The sequence below is a fragment of the Dipodomys merriami genome, unplaced genomic scaffold (assembly GCF_024711535.1).
Source record: "Dipodomys merriami isolate MVZ:Mamm:240054 unplaced genomic scaffold, mDipMer1.0.p SCAF_1, whole genome shotgun sequence".
Classification (NCBI taxonomy): Eukaryota; Metazoa; Chordata; class Mammalia; order Rodentia; family Heteromyidae; genus Dipodomys; species Dipodomys merriami.
In genome coordinates, this window is record NW_027202270.1 from 135,614,262 (window position 1) to 135,632,391 (window position 18,130).

Here is an 18,130-nt window from a genome sequence, read left to right on the forward strand (position 1 = left end):
GAAGTGGAGCTGTAGCTCAAGTGGTCGAACACTAACCTTGAACATAAAAGCTCAGAGGCAGCACCCAGGCCCTGAGTTTAGGCCCCAGGACCAGTGCAAAAATAAACAACTATCCCAAAATTTAATCTTTCTGCATGAGATAGAAGGATCCACTTCCAAACTGAAAACAACTTCTATAATTCACTATTAAGAACAAAATAATGCAAACCTTTATCATTTCAAAAGAAATGTACAATGAAAGAAGAATATTAGGTTAAAACTATATATTTCAAATCAGCCTAATTTTTTTCTCCCACGTCCCTTAAAAAAAATAAGGCAAAAAGATAAAAAGTAAAGCAGAAGAAAGCAGAAGTGTCATTCCACTAAAGAATCAAACCCAACCTCCTTCTCCAGAGGATGTGACTAACTTTAAAGCTTAAACCCAGGAAAATGGATCTCCAAAATTTGAGATATTTCTACCTATAATCAGATATATGGGAAAATTATCAAATTGGATATGAACAAAGCCTAGTACCACCTTGTAGTACACCTTTAAAAAATAAATCTACTACTTAAAGATAAAAGTAAACAAAACAATCTAGTCTGGCAATTTAAGGCAGGCATTACAAAGTCATTCTGTTCTTCAAACAGGAAAAGAGAGGCTGACACTCCCAGCGGAGAGTGCTTCTCTGGCATGTTCTGCTTTCAATCCCTACTACCTACTAAAAAGGAAAAGGAAAAGGATGAGAGAAAATACGTATACCTCCAAATTGAAAACTCCAAGAGAGTAAAATTGCAACTGTTCTTATATAATTACAACATGTTCTTAGTCATAAGTTCAGAACTGTTTTATTAGAAAATTAAAGTTAAAACAAGTTTCACTAGATTTAGAATCTAAAGACATTTTAAAGTTTGCCTGCTGGCTCTTGTCTCCAGCACTCTTGATGTCACACAAACACAACCTGTTTCCCCAATACTTCTGGAAGTTACTAAAAGTTAACTCCTGACCCCATTTTTCTTATTGTAGAGAACCCCAAAATACTCAGGTGGACTTTCCCCTAAACAGGTCTCAGGAGTTTGGGTACACTACAAAACCCATTCAGGTTTCTGTATCAAAGGAGGAGAAAATTTTACCCAGATTCTTCTCCCCTTAAGTTGCTGGTATTTCAAGGCAGGAACTTCATCTGAGAATTAGAGAAGATTGCATTAGAGAAATTTCTTGTTATTCTACTATCGTAAAGATCAATAACTAAAACATTGGAAAGAGAAAATTGAAAACTCCAAGACAGTAATTTTGAGATCAAGTTCAACTTTACTTTAAATTTGCATTTATGCATGTTTGCAGAAAGATACCTGTCCTTAAGATTACTGCAGATTTGCTTTAATCTTAAAGTCGTACATAAAATAAACAATTCAAGCTTCTCTATATCTTGTTACCAAGCTTCCACAGGACAGGTGTGCAAACTTCGGTTTCTCAGCTCAAACAAATCTCCATGCACTAACCAAGGAATACTCAAATCAGCATTCAAAATGCATTAAAGAGAAACCTTTCTTTTTTCAAAATCAAACTTTGGAACTAACCTTTTATAAGGATAAAATTTTATAAACTAAGTTGTTGCACCTTTCCTTTCATATGCATACACTTCCAACAATAGGTCTCATACTTGGCACAAGGATATTTCAAAGAAACCAAAACAAAAAGGGGAAAGGGGGAAAGAGGGCGGGGGGGGGGAGAGAAAGGAAAAGAGCTTTACGCTGCTGACTGCGTGTAAGCTTAGTCCACTTCTTCGATGGTGGGTCCCCCGGAGGCTCCGGAACCGCCGCCAGGACCGCCTTGGTAAAGTTTGCTGATGATGGGGTTGCACACTCTTTCAAGCTCCTTCTGCTTGTGTTCGTACTCGTCTTTCTCTGCCATCTGGTTTCGATCGAGCCAGCTGATCACCTCCTGACACTTGTCGAGGATCTTGTTTTTGTCCTGCTCGCTAATCTTGCCCCTCAGTTTCTCGTCTTCCACTGTCTGCTTGATGTTGTAGGTATAGGACTCCACCGCGTTTTTGGCTGCGACCCGATCGCGATTAGCTTCATCCTCCGACTTGTACCGCTCCGCCTCCTGCACCATCCGGTCAATGTCGTCCTTGCTCAGACGGCCCTTGTCGTTAGTGATGGTGATTTTGTTTTCCTTCCCGGTGCTCTTGTCGGCGGCGGTGACGTTGAGGATGCCATTGGCATCGATGTCGAAGGTGACCTCGATCTGGGGGACCCCGCGGGGTGCCGGGGGGATCCCGGTCAGGTCGAACTTGCCCAGCAGGTTATTGTCCTTGGTCATGGCCCGTTCGCCCTCGTACACCTGCACCAGGACACTGCTCTGGTTGTCCGAGTAGGTGGTGAAGGTCTGCGTCTGCTTGGTGGGGATCGTGGTGTTCCGCTTGATGAGCGGAGTCATGACGCCGCCGGCCGTCTCGATGCCCAGCGACAGCGGAGTCACGTCGAGCAGCAGCAAGTCCTGCACGTTCTCAGACTTGTCCCCGATGAGGATGGCCGCCTGCACAGCCGCGCCGTAGGCCACCGCCTCGTCGGGGTTGATGCTCTTGTTCAGCTCCTTGCCGTTGAAGAAATCCTGCAGCAGCTTCTGGATCTTGGGGATGCGGGTCGAGCCGCCCACCAGCACGATCTCCTGGATCTGACCTTTGTCTAGCTTGGCATCGCGCAGCGCCTTCTCCACGGGCTCCAGGGTCCCGCGGAAGAGGTCGGCGTTGAGCTCCTCGAAGCGGGCGCGGGTGATGGACGTGTAGAAATCCACGCCTTCGTAGAGCGAGTCGATCTCGATGCTCGCCTGCGTGGACGAGCTCAGGGTGCGCTTGGCGCGCTCGCAGGCCGTGCGCAGCCGCCGCACGGCGCGCTTGTTGGGCCCAATGTCCTTCTTGTGCTTGCGCTTGAACTCCTCCGCCAGGTGGCTGACCATGCGGTTGTCGAAGTCTTCGCCCCCCAGGTGGGTGTCGCCGGCCGTGGACTTGACCTCGAAGATGCCGTCCTCGATGGTCAGGATGGACACGTCGAAAGTGCCGCCGCCCAGGTCAAAGATGAGCACGTTCTTCTCGCCGCCCGCGCAGCCCTTCTTGTCCAGGCCGTAGGCGATGGCCGCCGCCGTGGGCTCGTTGATGATGCGCAGCACGTTGAGGCCCGTGATGGTGCCCGCGTCCTTGGTGGCCTGGCGCTGCGAGTCGTTGAAGTAGGCCGGCACGGTGATGACGGCGCTCTGCACCTTGCCCCCGAGGTAGGCCTCGGCGATCTCCTTCATCTTGGTGAGGACCATGGAGGAGATCTCCTCCGGGAAGAAGGTCTTCATCTCCCCCTTGTACTCCACCTGCACTTTGGGCTTGCCCCCCTCGCTCACCACCCGGAACGGCCAGTGCTTCATGTCCGACTGCACCGTGGCGTCCTCGAACTTGCGCCCGATCAGCCTCTTGGCGTCGAAGATGGTGTTGGTGGGGTTCATGGCCACCTGGTTCTTGGCGGCGTCGCCGATGAGCCGCTCGGTGTCGGTGAAGGCCACGTAGCTGGGGGTGGTGCGGTTGCCCTGGTCGTTGGCGATGATCTCCACCTTGCCATGTTGGAAGACCCCCACGCACGAGTAGGTGGTGCCCAGGTCGATGCCGATAGCCGGGCCGCGGGCTGACATCTTGACTGAAAAGGCGAACCAACAAGCAAGCGACGTGAAGACCACGAAGTAGGGAAGAAAGTCCCCCGCCCTGCGGCGCCCACCTAACGGCCGCCTGCACCACGCTCCGCGAGCTGCTCCACCACCTCAATCGCTCCCCGCTCCCCCGGCGCGGTGCCCGGCTCTTATAAGCCTCCTCCCCGCCGCCGCCTCCCCGCCACCGCCTCCGGCGAACTCCCAGAGCCAATCTGCGGCCGGGCCCGCCCCCACCAGCCCTGCCGGCCCCGCCTCCGGCTTGCCCGGCTCCCCAGGGATCCGCCCCGGGCTCAACAGACCTCTAGTGCAGTGAGGGGCGGGACCCCAGCCCGAGCCAGGAAACCCAGGGGCGGCCGTTATGCAAATGAGATCCTCCCCCAGGGCCGTCGGCCGCTTGGGGGCGTTAGGCGCGCGCCCCCAAAGCCAGGCGTACTCGCTTTTTGCCCCGCCCCCCCACTATCGTTGACTTTTCTAAAGCGGGATTCGTCTACGTCCAGTGGATTGACAGGGCAGATGGCCAATGAATAGCTCAGACTCCTAGGCGGGGGGTGGGAATGAAAGGGCCTGCTGGGCGGAGAGAACGTGGAAGGGGAGCTGGACGTGGCGAACTTGTCTTGGACTGTTGGCTCAGTGCTAAGGCGTCAAGTGGGCATCGTCACTGGGTGTATGGATTAACCTAGCATTGCAGAAGAGGGGAACTCGTCTGGGGTTGGTTATACTGAATAAATACGGCCGGAACCGGTGCCGTTCAAACTGAGGGGATACGGCCCGGGCCGGGCTGGGACTTGGGGGCGGCTCCCTTGGGCGGGGACAGAATATGAAAATGAAGTGGGCTGGGTGCTCAGTGGGTCCGGGAGGTCACGTGTTCGGGGGGGGGCTGTGAGCGGCGTGTCGGGCGGGGCGGGGGCAGCTGTCCCGAGAGGGCTCGGGGGACCGCCTCGACGCTGACCTGCACGCCCTGGCGACCCCTGCCCTTCCTGGCCTGTCAGCCCCCCACCCCCCCACGCCCCGTTCGCGGCGCTGCTTTCCTTATATTTGCTTTTAAATGCGGTCCCCGCCGACTTTGAATTCTTCACGGGGAAGCCAATCCCAAGTCCCGCGTGGCAGCCCCGCTCCCCGCGTGGTGCCTCCCCCCCCCCCGCCCCGGCCTGTGCACACGCGATCGCCTTTATGACCGAGTTGTGTTTATGACCGCGCCTTGGTCGCGATGACTCTCTTCCCCACGAGGGATCTGCAGTCTGGGCGCACTGGCTAGGGACGGTAGATGAAGAGTCATGTTTTCGCTGTGGTTGAACAGGACGAGGAAGATAGCTCTGGAAAGTACTACCTGGCACCAGGTGACAGGAGTGACCGCGGCTGTCACTTTCTGGGGGTCATCCCTAACACCCCTAACAAGTAGTGGGGGGGGGTGGATCTGCTCCTGTGAGGTTGACTGTCCGATATTTTAGGGAGGTTCTGGGGGTGGGAAGGAGGGAGAGATTCCAGAAGAACGCAGAAGCATGCAGTTTGTGGGAGATGTGATCCAGAGGGCTTCTTGGAAGAAGCCGTGGAGACTACACCAGGTGGTGAAGTTTGCCAGCAGATTGGTAGAAAATACATGATTACTGCCAGTTCTGAGGCTTGAAGAACTCAGGTCCTGAGCGCTGATTTTCGTAGCTTTTTCCACTTAAGGCTGGCACTCTACCGCTTGATTCACAGCTCCATTTCTGACTTTTTGGTGGTTGATTGGAGATAAGAGTCTCATGGACTTTCATGCCTGGGCTGGTTTTGAACTGCGAGCCTCAGATGTCAGCCTCCAGAGTAGCTTGGATTACAAATGTAAGCCCCCAGTGCCCGGTTAAGAAACACATTGTTGTAGTAGAGTTCTAAATTGAAGATGAGTGGCAAGTGGGGGGAGAGATCCTGACAAAATTCTCCACATGTGGACAGCATACATTAGGAACATTTTATTTTATTTTCAGTCCTGTGGCTTGAACTCAGGGTCTGGGCATGTCTCTGAGCTTCTTTTGTTCAAGGCTAGCACTCTATCACTTGAGCCACAGGGCCACTTCCACCTTTTTCTGTGTATGTGGTACTGAGGAATCGAACCCAAGGTTTCATGCATGCTAGGCCCACCTGCTGCCTTTTAATGCAGTCGTTTTTCTTTGAAGCTAAAGGTGGGAAGGGCAATGCTTCAAGCAGGCTGGTAATGTGAGTGTTACCCATACAATAGTTGCATGAGACTGTACTGGGGACGTTTGTTTTGTTTGTTTTTTGGTCATGGGCTTGAACTCAAGGCCTGGGCCCTGTCCCTGAGGGTCTTTTTGTTTGTTTGCTCAAGACTAGCACTCTACTGCTTTAAGCCACAGCGCCACTTCGGTTTATTTTCTGGTGGTTGATTGGAAATGGACATGGAGACTTCTGCCCAGGCTGGCTTTGAACTGAGATACTCAGATTTCAACCGCCTGAGTAGCTAGGATTACAGGCATGAGTGATTGGCACCCCTCAAACAGCACTAGTTTCAACAGCAATTCCCACCGTCTTTTCCATGAAAGAAACTGAAAGGGACAAAAAAAATGTAATAGAAAAATGTTTAAAGAAAATATTAAGAAAACTGGCACAAAACCAAAACATTTCTAACTGAAGCTACCCTGTATATACTTACATACTTACATAACTAATCATATCAATCTCACGATTTTATTCATGGAAATTATTGTCTTTAGTCTATTATTTTGTTTTTCTTTAAGAAAGGAGAGACTTAGCCAAGTGTGATGTTCCTGGTACATATGATCCCAGTACTCTGGAAGCTGAGACAGCAGGATCAGAGTTAAAAGCCAGCCGGGACTACACAATGAGAGTTTGTTTCACAATAGTTGGGGAAGGAGAGGAGGGAGAAAGGGAAGCAAGGAAAGAAGGAAGGAAAAAACAAAGGAAGAAGGAAAATAGTAGGCTGGAAAGCAATACTAACTGTGATTTAGGAATAGGGAGTCAACTACAACTGACAGAATTGAGAAGTACAAACTCTCCCAAGTTCTTATATTCAATCAGCCCTCCCCCATTTCAAGCAAAGCAACATGCCAAAAAAAAAAAAAAAAAAAAAAATCAGGCAGGCAGGCCCAACCTCTCCCACACAAATGCTAAACTTAGAACTTTAAAAGGAGAGGTTCTTTTGTGTCCTATGTCTTACCTCTGTATACAGTTATTACAAATCTTGTAATCAAATCTTGTAATTCAACACAGCTTTCTGAAATCACAGCAACTATTTCTTCATTTTCATTTATGTATATCTGCTCTAATTTGTTGTGTGGTTTCATGTTTCGCACTTTACATGGCATCATGAGCTTCCCTCCCTCCCCTCCCCCCCACCCCCAGGAAAAAAAAAAAGATGCAGTATCTGCAGTATCTATGTTTTGATTTTGAGTTCAAGTCCCAGGGCTTGAACTAGGGCTGGGCACTGTCCCTGAGTTTTTTTTTTGTTCAAGGAGCCACAGCTCCACTTATGGCTTTAAATTTTTTTTTTTTTACTTTATTATTATAGAGGTGATGTACAGAGGGATTACAATTACATGAGTCAGGTAATGAGTACATTCCCTTTCATACAGTGTTTTCCCATCCTTCACTCTCTCCCAGACCCTCTCTTCTGTCTCTACCCACAAGTTGTATGCTTCACTTTCACCAGTATCCAGTGAGCTCCACGCTGCTGCACTTCTTCACTCCTTTCCCTCTAGTTCTTTACTATTCCCACAACCCTCCTGAAGGCAAACACTTGAATATACCATATATAAGGAAAAGAAGAATTGCCTGAAAAATAAAAATATAAAAAAAGGAAAAATCAGAAAAGAGAAGTCACTTGTTTCCATATCTTGGAGCTCATTTCAATGTGTATATATTATGTTCATAGGAAGAGGCACTTAGGCATTGCATCTTTGTGCTGCTCTCTTGAGAATATCCTGTTTTGGTCTCATTGTATGAGTATCTAGAATCCTGTATGATTTATCATATCCCAGTATATTTTAGATCTAATTTCCACATGTCAGAGCTTGCACTGCTTCTCTCTCTGAACATTATTTGTTCTAGTTCCATCCATTTCCCTGTGAATGACATTATTTCAATCTAATGGCTATGTAAAATTCTACTGTATATAGATACCACATTTTTTTTTTTTGGGTCTGGTTGTGGGGCCTGAACTCTGGGCCTGAGCGCTGTCCCTCAGCTCTTCAGCTCAAGGCTAGCGCTCTACCACTTGAGCCACAGTGCTACTTCCGGCTTTTTGCTTATGCGGTGCTGAGGAATCGAACCCAGGGCCTCATGCATGCAAGGCAAGCACTCTACCACTGGGCCACCTTCCCAGCCCCCCACATTTTTTTTTCTTTTGTCGGTCGTAGGGCCTGAACTCTGGGCCCTGTCACTGTCCCTCAGCTCTTCAACTCAAAGCTAGCGTTCTACCACTTGAGCCACAGCGCCACTTCTGGCTTATGTGAAATTATGTAATCACCTAATCTCAATTTTAAAAAAAAGTGAGAGAAGGGATGGGTTAGTAGCGATGGGTGACAATGTTGTCAGACACTGTACTCATATACTGTTTTATAGAATGGGAACTTCTTTGTACAACTACTTCAAGATATAATAATAAAAATTAAAAAAAAAATAAGAAACTTTTGCCAGTGCCAGCAAGCCTGTAATCGTAGCTACTCAGAAGGCTAATATGAGGATCATGGTTTGAAGCCAGCCTGGGCAGGAAAGTTCCTGAGACTCTTATCTCCAATTAACCAATTATAAAAAAGCCATGGCTGGGAATGTGACTCAGTGGTAGAGTGCTTGTCTAGCATGCATGAAGCCCTGGGTTCGATTCCTCAGTACCATTTAAGCAGAAAAAAAGGGAAGTGACACTGTGACTCATGTGGTAGAGTGCTAGCCTTTAGCAAAAGAAGCTCAGAGACAGTGCTCAGGCCCTGAGTTCAAGCCCTAGGACTGGCCAAAAAGAAATAGCAGCCAGATTTGGTACTGTGGCTCAAGTGGTAGAGTGCCCGCCTTGAGCACAAAGAGGCTCAGGGATAGCACCCAGGTCCCAACAGCAAAAAGAAAGAAAAAAAAGGAACTTCTTTAGGAAAAGGGGTGACATTATCAAAAAAGAAATGTGCTCATTATCTGAGTTATGAAATGGTAACTCCCCTGAACATGACTTTTTTTTTGGGGGGGGGGTGTCTTTGTGGGCTTGAATCAGGACCTGGGTGCTTTCCTGAGCTTTCGTGCTCCAGCCTAGTGCTCTATCACTTTGAGCCACAGCTTGACTTCCAGTTTTCTGTTGGTTTACTGGAGACTAGAGTCTCACAGACTTTCTTGCTTGTGCTGGCTTTGAACTGTGTTCGTCAGATCTCAGCCTTCTTAGTCGCTAGGATTACAGGTGTGAGCAACCAGTGCCTGACTGTATAGCACTTGTATAACAATTAGAAAGAAAGTTCTTTAATCATGGAATATTGTTTCTTTTTTTTGCATTTTCCTTATTGATTTTTAAAAATTGTTTATTTTTAATAGTTTTGACTCAATTCATAAATAACAATTATAAATGATCTAATAAGCAAATTTATAATCAAATATATTAATCAAATAACATTCCTTGTTGCAGCAAAATAGGTAAACCCTACCAGTGAAAATGTCAAGTAGTACAATACTCCTGGAAGGCTATGTGACAATATTTTTGTAAAGAATGATGATATCCTTTAAAATTACTCTCTGGGTTTCATCTTAAAGAAATAATTAGAATTTTAAAGTGTATTCATTATTTCTAATGCTGTTTTAAAACAAAATACTGTTTAACATTTGACTTTTTTACATGTTTAAAATGTTGCTAGAATTTTGTGCTGTTTGGCAAAATTATATAATAAATAAATGAAGTATTGTGCTGCTTTGCAGAAAAAAATAAAAATATAAGTACTATGTCAATAAGAAAATATAAAGGTTTTAAATATCTATCACTAAGAATTATTACATAGGCTATAATACATACATATGAGTTATTATGCAGCCATAAAATTGTTTTAAGGGCATAGAAAGTATGTGAGAAGTTAAAGTTATGCATTTGTATGTTATCCTGTGTATGTAACCTTGTGAAAAGTCAATAAAAGTCTAGATGACAAGATTATCAGCAATTTTTCCTTGTATTTTTACAGCTGATTTATTTTTTTCTAGTACCTGGTAGTGGTACTAGGGTTTGAACTCAGCACCTCAGGCTTAGTAAGCTTTGCCTGGCACCACTGAACCATGCTTTTCTAGTCCTATAATTTTTTGTTGTTGGTGGTGGTGGTTGTGGGCTTGAACTAAAAGCCTGGGTGCTGTCCCTGAGCTCTTTTCCTCAAGGATAGTACTCTGCTACTTTGAGCCACAGCTCCACTTTGGTTTTCGGGCAGTTACTTGGGGATAAGAGTCTCACAGGGACTTTTCTGTCCAGGGTGGCTTTGAACCACAATCTTCAGATCTCTGCCTCCCCCAGTAGCTAGCATTACATATATGAGCTGGCTATAATTGTTTTTGTTTGCCGGTCGCGGGGCTTGAACTCGGCCTGGGTGCTGTCTCTCAGCAATTCAGCTTAAAGCTAGTGATCTACCACTTGAGCCACAGCGCCAATTCTGGTTTTCTGGTGGTTTATTGTAGATAAGAGTCTCACAGACTTTCCTGTCTGGGCTGGCTTTGAACTGCGATACTCATCTCAGCCTCCAGAGTAGCTAGGATTACAGGCGTGAGTCACCAGCGTTGGCTTATAATTTTTTTTTTTTTTTTGTCGGTCGTGGACCTGAACTCTGGGCCTAGGCGCTGTCTCTCAGCTCTTCAGCTCAAGGCAAGCACTCTACCACTTGAGCCACAGCGCCACTTCTGGCTTTTTCTGTTTATGTCGTGCTGAGGAATCGAACCCAGGGCCTCATGCATGCAAGGCAAGCACTCTACCACTGAGCCACCTTCCCAGCCCTTATAATTGGTTTTTAAATGGTAGTTAACATTCAATTGAAACAGTATTAACTCATCTGATTACTTATGCAGAAACTAATACTGATTTTCAGCAAGTGAAACCACTTGTTTAAATACTAGAGTATTTAAAAACTGCTTTTGACAGGCTTAGTGGCTTAGTGGTAGAGTGCTTGCCTAGTATGCATGAAGCCCTGGGTTCGATTCCTCAGTACCACATAAATAGAAAAAGCCAGTAAGTGGTTCTGTGGCTCAAGTGGTAGAGTGCTAGCCTTGAGCTCTGAATGCCCAGGCCCCGAGTTCAAGCCCCAGGACTGGCAAAAACCAAAACAAAAAACACTTTTGAAATCCAAAGACAGGTTTCACACAGATGCCATAGTGTAAAAAATAAGAGCTTTCAATATCTCCAAGCCCTCAGTGTTCATTACAAGTTACCCTGAGGCACAATATTTAACCAAAAACTACAAATGATAACTTCATTTTTCTCCAGATACACTGCCTACCTCTTATGTTTCTGTACTAAAAGACATCACAAATACCAAAAATTGAGGCAAATTCGTATCTGAGAATATGAGATGAGGTCTGATGCCATACGAATGAATATAAGACCTGCCTGGAGGAGAGGAACTGAACAGTACAATACACATTTACAAGTGGCAGAATGCTAGTTGAGCAAAAAAGCTTCAGGGACAGCACACAGGTCCTGAGTTCAAGCCCCAGGACTGGCACAAAAGAAAAAAAAAAAAAAAAGGAAGGAAACCCAATCAATCTGTTGCCATGTGTTTGCCATAAAGTATTTTTCTAATCATTTTATATTGAAAGAAATTAGGATTTAGCAATAAGAATTTTAAATTAGTTCTTTGTACACTTAAATTCTGCAAGAACAACATAGTTACTATACCATTTATCCAATTATTATAGCATTAGAGAGTGAAAAAGTTGGTAACTTTTCAGACCAATTTTTTTAGGGGGCGGGGAGTCAGTTGTGAGGCTTAAACTCAGGGCTTGGGCACTGTCTCTGAGCTTTTTTGCTCAAGACTAGTGTTCTACCACTTTAAACCACAACACCACTTCCAGCTTTCTGGTAGTTAATTGGAGATAAGACTCTCATGGACTTTCCTGCCCAGGCTGGCTTTGAGCCACTATCCTCAGATCTCAGCTTCTTGAGTAGCTAGGATTACAAGGGTCAGCCACCAGTGTCCAGCTCTGAAATTATTATTATTATTATTATTATTATTATTTTTTTTTTTTGCCAGTCCTGGGACTCAGCACTGTCGCTGAGCCTCTTTGTGCTCAAGATTAACACTCTACTGCTTGAGCCACACCACCACTTCCAGCTTTTTTTTTTTGAGTAGTTTATTAGAAATAAAGTCTCATGGGGACTTTTCTGCCCTGGCTGGCTTTGAACTGTAATCCTCAGATCTCAGCCTCCTGAGTAGCTAGGATTACAGACGAGAGTTATTGGTGTCCAGACCCAATTACTTTTTACAAGAGCCAAGTTGAAAAAAAGCATAAGTGAAAGTAACATACAGACAGTTTAACTTCTGAACATTGAGGAAGAAATTTTATTAGATAAAAGCAATAGATTTAAAATGTAACAAAGGTATTTTATAATTCAAAAAGTCCATTTTATACTAATAGAAAACCACATTATACGTGCATTAATACCATTTATAATTAATGTAATTCATTACACTTATAGTTAGTATAGTCAAAACTTAAGCCACTTTTCTTTGGTAAATCTAATTCAATAGTTTAGTCAATCAAAATATTATTGAATTATTTCTATTTGGTGTACCTTTAATAATAATATATTTTATATTTCCTATTTATTTTACGAAGCCTACAATTCTATGTTCCCAAAAGAGATTAACTCTAGTACTTTCTTAGACCCTAACAGCTATGAATTTTCTTTTAAAGCATTTCATATGGTATTTGAAGTCTCCCTTCTCCCTCTTGTACCCACTATCTCATTGTAACTCCTTTGATTTTCAGTTAGTCTAGTTGTTAGAGTGAATATTCAAGTTACTATCCTAACTTACATTTAGAATTTTAAGTGACTCAACTGTGTATTCACTATACCTTAAAGATAGATCCCAGTTGCAGCTCGCTAAAACATTTGAAGTAGGCATAAAAATAAAATAGGCATTTAAAAAAATATAACATTTTGATATTACACAAAATAATACGAATAAGGAATTGAATAGTTAACAAAAATAAAAATATACAAGTATATTCACAATAAGGAAATAATGTGGCCACAAGATGCATATGGTTAAGATGTATTTGTGTGTGTCTATAGCAAAGCATTTGTAGCAGGTTAAAATATTACTATTATTTTTTTCTCTGAAAGGCTTTTAAGAACATGTTAACCATTCTTTCATGCAATACGTAGTTGAATTTTATCTTGAAATTCAAAGCTGAAAGCATGACATCATATATTACTGTTGATAGTAAATGTTTAAAATTAATTCTACCTAATTAAGGTATATTGCTCAATTCAGAAAAAAATGTGTCTATGATTTGTGAAAATCTAGCAGTTGAAACAATGCTCTTTAAGTTAACAGCCTTAAAAAAGAGCTTCATTTCTATCAACAATCAAACATGTGACTGGAATATACAGCACAAAAGGAAGAGGGGCAAGTGTTATAGATGGATTATTTTATTAAAATATTGGCCTTAAAATCTGTTTCATTGTACAAATTTATTTTTACTTATATTCTAAGCTACACAGTTTGAGTATAATTTTAAGTTGTCTAACAATCATTGCATAATACATAAGCTATAATTCTGGTTATTTTAAGTTTGGAATTGTATGTGTTTACAGATATGTGATTATCTCTCTTTATAACATATTTACAGTAGCCTAGTCCTCTTATTTCTCAAGGGACTCTTGAATATAATTAGCATATAAAATTCATTTTAGTGTAGCTTTAACCACTGATATCATATGAATTTTACAGTTAACTTTTCTTTAGCAGATTTTCCACAAATACTAGGAGAGTCACTGTGAATCAGTTATGTTACAACCAAGTGATCCCAAAGTAATTTTTATTGAATTTTCTTGGATTTCTGCAAACTGGAACTTTTAGAGTTGATGAAGTTTGTCAGGAAGACAGAAAAGATGGTGCCACTTCAGACCTGATATGAAGATTGAGTCTTCCCCATGTCCTCTCCAAATTCAGATCTGTCACTTCTCCAGGGGGTTAGAAGGCCCTATTTCACCACTGCCACACAGAAAAAGACAAAACTCAAGAAAAATAATATTACAAAGTGACTGCTCTACAAAATAACAACATATTCTTAGGTCAGAATTTCTTAGTTTTTGGCACCAAGCTAGCACATTGTTAAGAGAATAGGAACAAAGAATAGGTCCTAAAATTTAAATTTACTTACTTAACCTTAACTCATTGTACCTTTCAAATATGTGCTTATTACTAATATAATTCTTCAACCATAAGGCAACATTTTATTTTTGCATAGTGTAAGCTAGAATAGATAGGCACATAAATATGTACCATACAAAAAGATGGTAGGTCAGACAAATAAAGGATAGGGAAAAAGCTAAATGTTTTCTATCAAAAGTTTTATAATGTATTTAGTAGTGGCAAAATTCTGCTTCAAACATATAATAAAATGTAAAGCACATGTTCTTTTTAGTCTCAAGCCATCACACTAACACTGCTTTCTCCTAAAGTGCAGTATTGTATACTCGGCAAATGAATCAAGTGCACACAGAAGTGGGTAAGGTATGAAGAGAGGACAAGTTTTCCTTCGAATCTGTAGATTTATATTTCTCCAAAACTGCCCCATTGATTCCTGGGGGAAATATATTTTTGAAGCAATGTTTTGCACTAATAACAATGATTTTTTAAAAAAAATGACCTGTCTCTTAGGATGTTTTCCTCACATCAGGGAACAATCATTTGGAAAACAAAGTGACTTTTCATAACTCAGGTGCTCTGGGGCAGGGCTTGGTATAGAGCCTGCCTTGGCAAACACAACGCCCTGAGTTCAAACCACAATATTGCCAAAAAGCAAACAAAACAAAGCAACACACACACACACACACACACACACACACACACACACACACACACACACACACACACACACACACACACACACACACACACACACACACACACACACACACACACACACACACACACACACAAAACCTGAACAAACAAAAACATCCTGAGATCTGAGCTCTGCTGTTTCAACTGGTATATACTATTGGTTTAAGTACTGTGCCAGTCCTAGGGCTTCAATGCAGTGCTTGGGTGCTGTCCCTGGGCTTTTTTTTTTTTTTTTAACTCAAGGCTGACTATTTCTTGAGCCATAGCTCACTTCTGGCTTTTTTGGTAGTTAACTGGAGATAAGAGTCTCACTGGGACTTTTCTGCTCAGGATGGCTTCGAACCACAATCCTCAGATCTCAGCCTTCTGAGTTACTAGGATTATAGGCATAAGCCACTGGCACCTGGCTCACACTTTTTTTTTTCTTTTTGTCAGTTGTGGGACTTGAACTCAGGGCCTGGGCACTGTCCCTCAGCTCTTTTGCTCAAGGCTAGCACTCTACCACTTTGAGCCATAGCGCCCCTTCCTTAACAATTTCTTTTTAAATAAAGCCTAAAAACAAACTTTGTTGACTGTATAGTTATTTTCTCAAGTCAGTAGTGTTAGGCTAATTTTCTCACATAACATTAACTTCTGGCTCTTGAATGAAATTGTCTAGCATTTCTGTTGTCCTTCAAGTTAGCCTTTCTTGTGACTTCTTAGTATAGTGGTGGCTGATACATTGATACATTTGATTCATGCTCAGTATTAAATTATAATATTCCTTTTTGCCAGCAAATTCAATAGAAAAGTGAGAGAACAATTTTCACTGCTAACTCGAATGATTTGGTAAAGAAATGAGTTAAAGTTAATGCTAAATTCAACTACCTGTATGCATATTAAGTTGTATTTATTCAAAACCAGTGTGATTTTACAAGCTGTTATTGTCATTTGCTTACTTTACATTTACCAATTGTCATTTACAGGTGTAAACATTCCAAACTCTCACTTTTTTGCCTCTTGCTAGAGAATAAGTGTAAATTTCATCTGGTTTTTGTGAAATTATGTCCATGTTACCAAGTAAAATATCATTGTAATTGATAGAAGTGGAAAGTGAGCCATGCAAATGATCCTTAGACATTGTTCACAGAATCTTCTCCATTTCATCCATCTTGAAAAATAACATCTGACAGATGGTACCAAAAATCAGTAGGTTTGGCACAGTAGCATATAACCCAGGCAGAAAAGTCATGTGAGACTCTTAGCTCCAATTAACCACCAAAAGCTGGAAATGAAGCTGTGGCTCAAGTGGTAGAGTGCTAGTTTTGAGCAAGAAAGCTGAGGGACAGCGCCCAGGCCCGAGTTCAAACCCTAGTACTGGCATACAACAATAAATAATTTTAAAAACACAAAGGAAAATAAAAGGGAAAAGCCACAGACATAGAAATATGGAAATTCCAAGTAATCTTTTTTTTTTAATGAGTGCTGGTCCTGGGATTTGAACGTGGGGCTGGGTGCTGTCCTTTAGCTTTTTTTTTGCTCAACAATAGCACTCTGCCACTTCAGCCATAGTTCTACTTCCCACTTTTTGCGGCTAATGTGAGATAAGAGTTTCATGTACTTTCCTACCCAGGTTGGCTTTGAACCATGAGCCTAGAATGTTCATTAGGTACCCACAATTAACACCCACATTACCAGGCATGCCTTAGGAGCACAGCCTCACAGGACCTTTACCATGTGTCCCTATTCTGAAAAGGCCATTCTTTGTACTGGTAGGTGGGGCAGGTAGCTTAATGGCACAGAAATGTAGGCTAAGTAGAGTTATAGGTTCAAAATCCAGGCCTAACATATAGTTTCTGAGTGATTTTAGAGAAAATATTATCTTTAAACATAGATCCACCATCCAGAAAGTTAGTATGACACTTACCTCAGATTGTGAGGAATTAAAATTATGCCTGTAAAGTTCTGAGTATGGAGTACTAAAAAATGAGTGTAGGGCTTACTGAGAGTCCTAGTGTTAGCTTACAGGTTCCCAAGTTTGGATATAAACTTCAACTGCTGCTGGGCACCAGTGGTTCACACCTGTAATCCTAGTTACTCAGGAGGCTGAGATCTGAGGACTTCAGTTTGAAGCTTGCCTGGGTAGGAAAGTCTGTAAGACTTTCATCGCTAACCAGCAAAAAGCCAAAAATGGAGCCATGGCTCAAGTGGTGGTATGCTAGCCTTAAGCAAAAGTAGCTTTGGGACAATGCCCAGACCCTGAGTTCAAGCCAGAAAAAGAAAAAAAAAAAAACCTCCCCGCCCCCAAACTTTCAAGTACTTAACACTAAGTGTACTCTACTTAGGTTCCTGACTACATTACTAACCTCAAGTATCAGGTTACAAGGAGGCTTCTATAAATGACATACAATGAAGAGGATGGAAAAGTTGAACTCACCAAAATAGATTAATGGCCAAAAATTGTAATTCATAAAACCCATTCCTAATGCAATATGCCAAGGATATACCTAAATATATTCTAAAAAGTGGGAAAGGTTGGTGGTGGTTGGCAACTTTCTCACTGCAACTTTCTCACTGGAATGAGTAACACTCATTCCACTGTATCACTAAGTAGCTTCCCTATTTAGTAGATCTATAGAACTGCTCCTAAAAGAACGAGGAGCAATTGTGATATTAAGTGTAAGCCTTTCACCAGGCACCAGTGGCTCACACTTGAAATCCTATCTACTCAGAAGGCTGAGATGTGAGGATCATAAAAGTAGATATGCCAATTTCTTTATTCTCAACTATAGCTTGAACTCTGGGCCTGGCCGCTGTCGCTCTGTTCATCAGCTCAAAGCTAGCACTCTACCACTTAAGCCACAGCACCACTTCTGGTTTTCTGATGGTTAATTGAAGTCTCCTGGGCTTTCCTGCCCAAGCTGGCTTTGAACTGTGATCCTCAGATCTCAGCCTCCTGAGTAGCTAGGATTACAGGAGTGAGCCACCAGTACCCGGCAGGACAGGCACTCTTACTTGGCTTTTTCACTTAAGTCACAGCCCTACTTCTTGCTTTGAGGTGGTTAATTTTAGATAAGAGGCTGTCTTTTCTGACCAGGCTGGTTTTGAAGCATGACCTCAGATCTTAAGACTCCTGGGTAGCTAGGATTAAAAACATGAGCCACCAGTTCCAGACAGTTTTGTGTGGTTTGTTTTAGTTTTGCTACTCATTTAGCTTCTCACTAACAATAGCAAGTCATTGTCTTTTTTCTTTTACTTTTGTCAGTCATGGAGCTTGAACTCAGGGCTTGGGAGCTGAGCTTTTTCTCTGGTTTTGCCCTCAACCACTTTGAGCCACAGTGCCACTTCCAGTTTTCTGATGGTTAATTGGAGATGAGTCTCACAGACTTTACTGCCCGGGTTGGCTTCAAACCATGATCCTCAGATCTCAACCTCCTGAGTAGCTAGGATTACA

The 18,130-nt window shown here is 42.9% G+C and overlaps 2 protein-coding genes across 2 annotated transcripts in view; both read right to left on the reverse strand.

The window, feature by feature from the left end:
- Positions 1-812: 812 nt before the first annotated feature.
- Hspa2 (heat shock protein family A (Hsp70) member 2) lies at positions 813-4,074 on the reverse strand. Its single transcript, XM_070031893.1, has 2 exons — positions 3,973-4,074; positions 813-3,663 (listed from the first exon to the last, which is right to left on the reverse strand). Exon 2 carries the CDS (start codon positions 3,656-3,658, stop codon positions 1,754-1,756), a length of 1,905 nt encoding a protein of 634 aa, XP_069887994.1. The 5' UTR covers positions 3,659-3,663; positions 3,973-4,074; the 3' UTR covers positions 813-1,753.
- An 8,152-nt stretch (positions 4,075-12,226) lies between these two features.
- Positions 12,227-18,130, reverse strand: part of Zbtb1 (zinc finger and BTB domain containing 1) — a 32,504-nt gene continuing 26,600 nt past the window's right edge. Inside the window, exon 5 of the mRNA XM_070031966.1 lies at positions 12,227-13,842. Within this exon, the coding sequence (XP_069888067.1) occupies positions 13,806-13,842 (37 nt within the window). The 3' untranslated portion in view covers positions 12,227-13,805. The remainder of the gene's footprint in view (positions 13,843-18,130) is intronic.